This window comes from Salmo salar, chromosome ssa03 (genome assembly GCF_905237065.1).
Source record: "Salmo salar chromosome ssa03, Ssal_v3.1, whole genome shotgun sequence".
Classification (NCBI taxonomy): Eukaryota; Metazoa; Chordata; class Actinopteri; order Salmoniformes; family Salmonidae; genus Salmo; species Salmo salar.
In genome coordinates this window covers 71,967,036-71,975,812 of record NC_059444.1, presented here as the reverse complement: position 1 = coordinate 71,975,812, position 8,777 = coordinate 71,967,036, and the positions used below count along the sequence as shown (strand labels likewise).

The 8,777-nt window shown below is 44.6% G+C and overlaps 1 protein-coding gene and 3 non-coding genes across 4 annotated transcripts; all 4 read left to right on the top strand.

Moving 5' to 3' along the window:
- Positions 1-4: 4 nt before the first annotated feature.
- Positions 5-5,368, top strand: rpl3 (ribosomal protein L3). Its single transcript, XM_014193861.2, has 8 exons — positions 5-124; positions 793-985; positions 1,276-1,444; positions 1,867-2,002; positions 2,281-2,467; positions 4,112-4,470; positions 4,767-4,886; positions 5,239-5,368. The coding sequence occupies exons 1-8, from the start codon at positions 122-124 to the stop codon at positions 5,281-5,283; spliced, it is 1,212 nt and encodes a 403-aa protein (XP_014049336.1). The 5' UTR covers positions 5-121; the 3' UTR covers positions 5,284-5,368.
- On the top strand, positions 2,072-2,165 carry LOC123741971 (small nucleolar RNA U83B). The gene has a single exon (XR_006769493.1). It is a non-coding gene; the product is annotated as a small nucleolar RNA U83B (small nucleolar RNA).
- Positions 2,471-2,563, top strand: LOC123741970 (small nucleolar RNA U83B). The gene has a single exon (XR_006769492.1). It is a non-coding gene; the product is annotated as a small nucleolar RNA U83B (small nucleolar RNA).
- Positions 5,023-5,153, top strand: LOC123741961 (small nucleolar RNA SNORA54). Its single transcript, XR_006769484.1, has one exon. It is a non-coding gene; the product is annotated as a small nucleolar RNA SNORA54 (small nucleolar RNA).
- Positions 5,369-8,777: the final 3,409 nt, after the last annotated feature.

Genomic DNA, 8,777 nt, shown 5'->3' with positions numbered 1-8,777 from the left:
ACAGCAGGAAGGCGGAACCATAATGCTGGTTGGCGATGTTAATCACGTGACGGGTCACGTCCTTGTATAAATACCAAACCTCCCTCTTCCGTAGGCCTCTTTCAATCGGCGCTGAGGCAAAATGGTGAGTTCGTGGTTCTTATTTGAGACTTGCGTTTTCAATCCGTTTTACATCTTCGCAATCCTTATCTGTTCCCCCTCTAAGTCAATAGGTAAGATATGTCTATCTGTAATTAGTACAGTTGTATGATGTTAGACCTTACCATAATAACATGGTCTTAGATTATTACAGAATGAATGTATGCTGTAATCGTTGGCATACTGGTAGTTTAAAATGGCTGAAACACTGAGGCCTAGCATGCTTCGTTACTAAAATCCATTTTAAATAAACATTTTGTAACGTTAGTTCACAATCAAACTTGTTTAAAACTGAGAACGTGCTAGTTAAGTTTCTACGGTTAACGGACTTTACCTTATGAGGCCTGACACCCATTAGCCCGACAACAGTAGCTAGTCGAGGTCCTCCGAACCTCTAACGTTACATGTTTATTCCAAGACTCTGTTTACATCGTCAGTTGGGATTTATTTAATGAGGTTGCTACTCCGGTTATTGATTAAACATCCAATAGGTACAAATCATTGAATATGGGAGACGATTCCCTCGACGGGCGGACAGAATGGTTGGCCTCGTGCTGTTCCTGTTCAATGTCGAGTTGTGACATACTGACTGGCGTGCGTTCATATCGTTTTGTATGCCTCATGGACAATGTGCTGAATTGCTTTGTCTTACAGTCCCACCGTAAATTTTCTGCTCCCCGCCACGGATCCTTGGGCTTTCTGCCCCGTAAGAGGAGCAGACGTCACCGTGGTAAGGTGAAGAGCTTCCCCAAGGATGACCCCAGCAAGCCAGTCCACTTGACTGCCTTCCTTGGCTACAAGGCTGGCATGACTCACATCGTGCGTGAAGTCGACAGACCTGGCTCAAGTGAGTATTTGGCTTCATGCAGTTTTGTTAGTTTAATTGACTGGGTGACTATTGTTGTGAGATTTATGAATACATAACCGAGACATATTAGGTTCGCTCTTGCAGTACTGTAGTTTGTCTTATTTTTTTCTGCCTATGATGATCCCCTCGACGGGCGGACATATTGGGTCTAACCCTTGATGAATGTCGAGCACTGAGCGCAGTCAATGAGCATTGACATTTTGCAATTTAAGTCTACTGTGGAACTCCTGTATTACAAACGTTTATACCTGACTACTATTTTCCTACAGAGGTGAACAAGAAGGAAGTGGTTGAGGCTGTGACCATTGTGGAGACTCCTCCCATGGTTGTGGTGGGTGTTGTGGGCTATGTCGAGACCCCCCGTGGCCTGCGCTCCTTCAAGACCATCTTCGCTGAGCACATCAGTGACGAGTGCAAGCGTCGTTTCTACAGGAACTGGTGAGTCATTACACACATGAAAAATAATAGACATTTACAAAAACATTTTAACTATTGGTTGAATGTAGTGTGTAATTACGTTTAGATAGACGCTTTGAAGCATGATGTTGCTCGACGTATAAAACATGTAGTGTTTTACTGAGCGAGTCTTAACATCCGGTGCCCCCACTGGTGGCAGCTCCGCTCGGGTCCCTCGTGGCCTGATGAGCTCCGGGCTCCTCTGGCCGGTGGAAAGTGCTTCTTAGAAACCGCGCCATGAGCCGAAACCCCTTCTGAAGCTGTAACTGCCCCCTTCGCCCCTGTGAAGGCTGGGCGAGCAGCTGAGTGCAGTGTTCTTCCGCTGGCCCCCTGGGGTTATGAAGGACCTGTGCCAACCCGTGTGCCTCTTCTCCCCTACCCTCGGTCACGCTGCATGCTCTCAGGTACAAGTCCAAGAAGAAGGCCTTCACAAAGTACTGTAAGAAGTGGCAGGATGACGAGGGCAAGAAGCAGCTGGAGAAGGACTTCGCCTCCATGAAGAAGTACTGCCAGGTCGTCCGCATCATCGCCCACACGCAGGTGAGTCTGAGCAGGATAGAATACGCTCCCTGCAATGCCCCGTAGTTTTAATGAATCAGATCTCCCTCTGACTGTCTGTGATGAGACCACGGAACACTGCGTCAGGCATGACGTCCGACACACATGAGGATACATTCCATGCTGCCTTCCTTCTGAGACAATGTCCCTAGAATCACATTTTAACCCAGTTTTGGGTTGAATACATAGTGTTTGTACCAGCTATACTGGTCCTTGTCCCAGGACTAGCAGGCTCACCTGCCTCTCTCCTCCCCCTCCAGATGAGGCTGCTGCCCCTGAGGCAGAAGAAGTCCCACCTGATGGAGGTGCAGCTCAATGGAGGCTCCATCTCTGACAAGGTGGACTGGGCCCGTGAGAGGCTGGAGCAGTCTATCCCCATCACCAACGTCTTCACCCAGGATGAGATGATCGACGTCATCGGTGTCACAAAGGGTCACGGATACAAAGGTTTGTGTCTGTGATGAGACCACGGAACACTGCGTCAGGCATGGCGTCCGACACGCATGAGGATACATTCCATGCTGCCTTCCTTCTGAGACCACAACCCACTAATGACCATGTAGTTAACCTCTCTAGGCTAGGCGGGACGAATTCGTCCCACCTACGTAACAGCCACTGCCAGCCTGTGGCGCGATTTTCAAAACCTTAAAAATCCTATTACTTCAATTTCTCAAACATATGACTATTTTACAGCCATTTAAAGACAAGACTCTCGTTAATCTAACCACACTGTCCGATTTCAAAAAGGCTTTACAACGAAAGCAAAACATTAGATTATGTCAGCAGAGTACCAAGCCAGAAATAATCAGACACCCATTTTTCAAGCCAGCATATGTCACCAAAACCCAGAAGACAGCTAAATGCAGCACTCACCTTTGATGATCTTCATCAGATGACAACCCTAGGACATTATGTTATACAATACATGCATGTTTTGTTCAATCAAGTTCATATTTATATCAAAAACCAGCTTTTTACATTAGCATGTGACGTTCAGAACTAGCATACCCCCCGCAAACTTCCGGGGAATTCGCTAACATTTTACTAAATTACTCACGATAAACGTTCACAAAAAGCATAACAATTATTTTAAGAATTATAGATACAGACCTCCTCTATGCACTCGATATGTCCGATTTTAAAATAGCTTTTTGGTGAAAGCACATTTTGCAATATTCTAAGTACATAGCCCAGGCATCACGGGCTCGCTATTTAGACACCCGGCAAGTTTAGCACTCACCATAATCATATATACTATTATAAAAGTTTGATTACCTTTTGTTGTCTTCGTCAGAATGCACACCCAGGACTGCTACTTAAATAACAAATGTTGGTTTGGTCCAAAATAATCCATCGTTATATCCGAATAGCGGCGTTTTGTTCGTGCGTTCCAGACACTATCAGAAATAGTAAAGAAGTGTCGCGCGCATGGCGCAATTCGTGACAATAAAATTCTAAGTATTCCATTACTGTACTTCGAAGCATGTCAACCGCTGTTTAAAATCAATTTTTACGACATTTTTCTCGTAGAAAAGCGATAATATTCCGACAGGGAATCTCCTTTTCGGCAAACAGAGGAAAAAATCCCAAAGGCGGGGGCGGTCGGGGTCACGCGCATAAGCCCAGTGTCCCTTGATCGGCCACTTGAGAAAGGCGATAATGTGTTTCAGCCTGGGGCTGGAATGACGACATTCTGTTTTTTCCCGGGCTCTGAGCGCCTATGGACGACGTGGGAAGTGTCACGTTAGAGCAGAGATCCTTAGTAAATGATAGAGATGGAAAAGAAGTTCAAGAAATGGTCAGACAGGCCACTTCCTGTAAAGGAATCTCTCAGGTTTTGACCTGCCATTTGAGTTCTGTTATACTCACAGACACCATTCAAACAGTTTTAGAAAATTTTGGGTGTTTTCTATCCATATGTAATAAGTATATGCATATTCTAGTTACTGGGTAGGAGTGGTAACCAGATTAAATCGGGTATGTTTTTTTATCCAGCCGTGTCAATACTGCCCCCTATCCTAAACAGGTTAACCAAGCTTCAGTTATTCATGCCAAGTCCTCAGGTACTAAACATTGAAATTTCCCCGTTAGGTGTCACCAGCCGTTGGCACACAAAGAAGCTCCCCCGTAAGACCCATCGTGGTCTGCGTAAGGTGGCCTGTATCGGTGCCTGGCATCCCTCCCGTGTGGCCTTCTCTGTGGCCCGCGCTGGTCAGAAGGGCTACCACCACCGCACAGAGATCAACAAGAAGATCTACAAGATAGGCCAGGGCTACCACACCAAGGACGGCAAGCTGGTGAAGAACAACGCTGCCACTGAGTACGATCTGTCCAACAAGAGCATCACCCCTTTGGGAGGCTTCGTCCACTACGGAGAGGTGACCAATGACTTTGTCATGCTGAAGGGCTGCACGATTGGAGTCAAGAAGAGGGTGCTAACCCTGCGCAAGGTGAGGAACAAGGCAATTCCGTCTTATACACGTTTATTCCAATGCATTGTCAGTTGGGATTTAGGTACTTATAAGTTGGATAAACTGAATAGGTAGATATTTAATATGGGTAGTTCCCTCCCTGGGCCGACTGAAGGAATGGCTGTGTGCTGTCCTTGTTGCATGTATAGTTCTGATGTATACTGACTCTACGGCATTTGTTTCATACCAGATGGACAACGCACTTAATATTGTTGCCTTGTATGTCCTGTTAAAGGAATTAATCTTAAATAATAATAAAAAACTTCTGTTTTCAGTCTCTGTTGGTGCAGTCGAGCCGTCGCGCCACGGAGAAGATCGACCTGAAGTTCATCGACACCACCTCCAAGTTTGGCCACGGCCGCTTCCAGACAGTGGAGGAAAAGAAGGCGTTCATGGTGCGTTCAGTTTCCATGACATTCACTTGTCTCTTCCCTTGTCTTCCCTCTGTTTCACAAGTCCCCTGCATCTATGTAGTGGACCCACCCTAATTCACATACAACCGGCATTGCAGCTCAGTCCCCTATGCCCGTAGTGCACTTATCGTAACCTGGTTCACTCTTGGTATGAATTTGGGTTCCATTCAGGTGCTAGATCAAACTTCAGTGAGGCAGGGGAGCGGCGTCATTTTTTTGCTGTTCCCTGTTCACTCTCTGGGAACATCACCCCTGGAGCCACAGATGGCCTAGAGGTTGCTTATTAAACTCTGTATATGCATCGTCACTGACCACTTGTCCTTTCTGTCTACAGGGACCACTCAAGAAGGACCGCATTGCCAAGGAAGAGACGGCCTAAATGCCGTGTCCTCTAGCTCTGTCTGGTGGTATGAGTCCTCATACTGCACTGCGGAGTTGTTTAATAATAAAACAAGTGAAAACTCCTTTCTCGTTTCTTAAACTTTAATCTGAGACCTAACTGGGCCCAGCAAGTTGAGTTTTTGTTAAACAAAAAATGGATGGTTATTTGCTACATGTGGCTTGATCAAATTAAGTTGAGTCCTGATAAGTAGGACTGTTGACGGCCCAGCGGTTTTCAGGGAGAAATTCAGCTAGCTTATTGTTTTGTGACAGTGGTGTAGATACTGTTTGTACCACTTAACCCGCTGTGATATTGTCTGACACTGGTGTACAAAGACTCAAACTGAATAGATGCGTAGAACAGATCTACCCCTTAGACTTGCTTCGATGAGTGCCTCTAACTACATTTCTATGAATTTGGTCGGGTAAGTTAAATAATGCAGTTTCAATTTAAGGTGCTGTTCATGAGTATTACACAGCCAATTTTGGCTGTGCATACTGCCTGTTGACGATCTGCCCCCATGGGCAACAATGGTTCCACATCTTGCCACCAATTTTGTAAACCTTTTCAGTATTTGTCACTGAAGGGGTAATCTGCTTTAATGCACAATCTAGTCATGGGCTCTATGCGGTTGCACATGTTGGCAGTAAACTTGTCAAGGTCAACATGGCTCATGAAATAAGCTGACTTCAAAAGGACTGCTTGTTCAGTGTAGCGGTTGCCTACCTTGGAGCTGAAGGGTGTTGATGCGTTTGGGCAGTACTGGTGGCCTTGTACCGCTGCCTGTCAGCATATTGGACTGCTGCAGATGACAGCTCAGTGAATAATGAAAACAGCAGATGTGGTTAATTAGTACAGTTCCAAGGCTAATAGATGGGTTGTGAATCTCATGACAACCTGCATAGTTACACGGCAAGGGTACGTGTTGTATAAATGCTCTCCGCTAAAATCATTTTTGTGCTTTGGGTGCGTAGTGGGAATTTGGTCAGGGTAACAGATCCTGGCACTTGTTCCATCAACACATGTTCCTCTTGAGAAAGTGACTGGACTATTGTGATATGGCCCACAGCTGCAGGCTGTCCAGATTTTCACGGGAAAGAACACTGCGGTCCCGAGTGCACTAATCAGGGTGATGTTATGTCTGTAGACGATAAAGTCCTTGTCAGTTTTAGACCATTATTGATTTACATGAATGTGAAAGTATACAGCCACATGTCTTTTTAAATGCAAGTAATTTTCCATTCAGCCAACAGTGGCTATACAGTGTACAAAACATTAAGAACACCGTTCTAATATTGAGTTGCGCTCCCTTTTGCCCTCAACAGCCTCAATTTGTTCGGTCATGGCCCATGTTGACTCCTGTGCTTCCCACGTGTCACGTTTTTATTTTTTTTTACTAGGCAAGTCCGTTAAGAAAAAAGTTCTTATTTAAAATGACAGCATACCAAAAGGCCTCCTGTAGGGACGGGCTGGGATTAAAAATATAAAATAAAAAATATAGGACAAAACACATCACGACAAGAGACACTACAACAAAGACCCAAGACAACATAACATGGCAGCAACACATGACAACACAGCATGGCAGCAGGACAACATGGTACAAATATTATTGGGCACAGACAACAGCACAAAGGGCAAGAAGGTAGAGACAACAATACATCACGGGAAGCAGCCGCTGCTGTCAGTAAGAGTGTCCATGATTGAGTCTTGCTGCTCGTTCCACTCGCTAGCTGCAGCGAACTGAAAAGACTAGCGACCCAGGAATGTTTCTGCTTGTGGCAACTTTAGCACAATGTCACTGGCGAAACGGGTGTTGTATGTGGAGGATGAGGGCTGCAGTAGATACCTCGGATAGGGGGGAGTGAGGCCTAAGATGGTTTTATAAATAAGCATCAACCAATGGGTCTTGCGACAGGTATAAAGAGATGACCCGTTTCAAAGGTACTTAAATATTTTGTCGTGCCCGTTCACCATCTGAATGGCACACATACACAATCCATGTCTCAAGGCTTAAAAATCATTCTTTAACCCGTCTCCTCCCCTTCATCTACACTGATTGAAGTGGATTTCACAAGTTACATCAATAAGGGAGCATAGCTTTCACCTGGTTAGTCTGTCATGGTAAGAGCAGGTGTACCTAATGTTTTGTACACTCTGTGTATGTCCATGTGTTCTACCCATATTTGGCTTCAGTCAGGGCTCACCTACCTCTGTACAGCAATTAAGCCTTCCACTCTGACTCATCTCAAAAGTGCTTTCACCTCCACTTCAGCAGGTAATGAGGAGGACCCTGAGGGCCTCGCACTCCATTTAGACGTCCCTCACATCTCCCGCTAGACACATCTCTGCATAATATTCTGCACCCTTTGCAAAAAATTGGATTTTCAGAAGGATTTTCAAGGTCCTTATTTCCTATTAACGTAAAGATGTCCTCTAGTGATTTTTTAACTTTTCCCAAGTATAAAGACAGTAAAGTACACACACTAAAGGGTAAACAAATATGTTTTTATTAAAATAGTGTTTTTTAGACACAACTGCAAACTACAAGGAGGGCATTCAAGGAGTTGGTTTGATGGGAAGTCCATTGGCCTTCCCCTTGCTCGAGGAACAATAGAAGAGCAATAGAGAACACCCCCACTTGTGCCATGTCAGACTTACCTGGACCACCTATTGAGATGTGCCTTTTGTTAAGTAAATCAGGTGTTCAATGAGGTGAGAATGAGACTGGAGTGCTACTTTAAGTCTTTGGAGCATTGTTCACATAATAGCACATTTCAGTTTTTCAAAAATTTCCCCAATGGAAGCATTTCTCGTCGTTGACGTCCAAGGAGGGGAAACAAATCCCAAAGAATGTGATATGAACATGATGCATCCACTGAAACAAGTGATACAGTGTCTGGTATGACTGTTAGTGAGAAAGACAGAGAGGCAGAGCAGTATGTCATTGTATCTCGAGGGAGAGTCATGGAGATGGCCTGTGTTATGTAATAATAACCTCCAGAGGCACTGACCCTCACTGCAGCGCAAGCACAGATATGTCCAGTCCCAACACCTACAGCGCTCTTATACATAATATCACATTTTCTCCAAATCAGCCAGTAACACTGTAAAATACAGAACTAATTACTCCCTGCCTTTCTAATGGAGGTGAGGTCAACTGTTCAGGTAATGGCCTCTTTCTGGAAGAATCTCTCCATCTGCTCCGTAGTACCTTTTCAGGGCTTTATCAAATATGAAACAGCACATTTCTGCCTCTGCTATTCTTTTTTTTTTTACCCCTTTTTCTACCCAATTTCGTTGTATCCAATTGGTACAGTGGCTTGCGAAAGTATTCACCCCCTTAGCATTTTTCCTATTTTGTTGCCTTGCAACATTTAATTAAAATTGTTTTTTTTTGTGGGTTTATATCATTTGATATGCACAACATGCCTACCACTTTGAAGATGCAAAATATTTTTTATTGTGAAACAAACAAGAAATAAGACAAA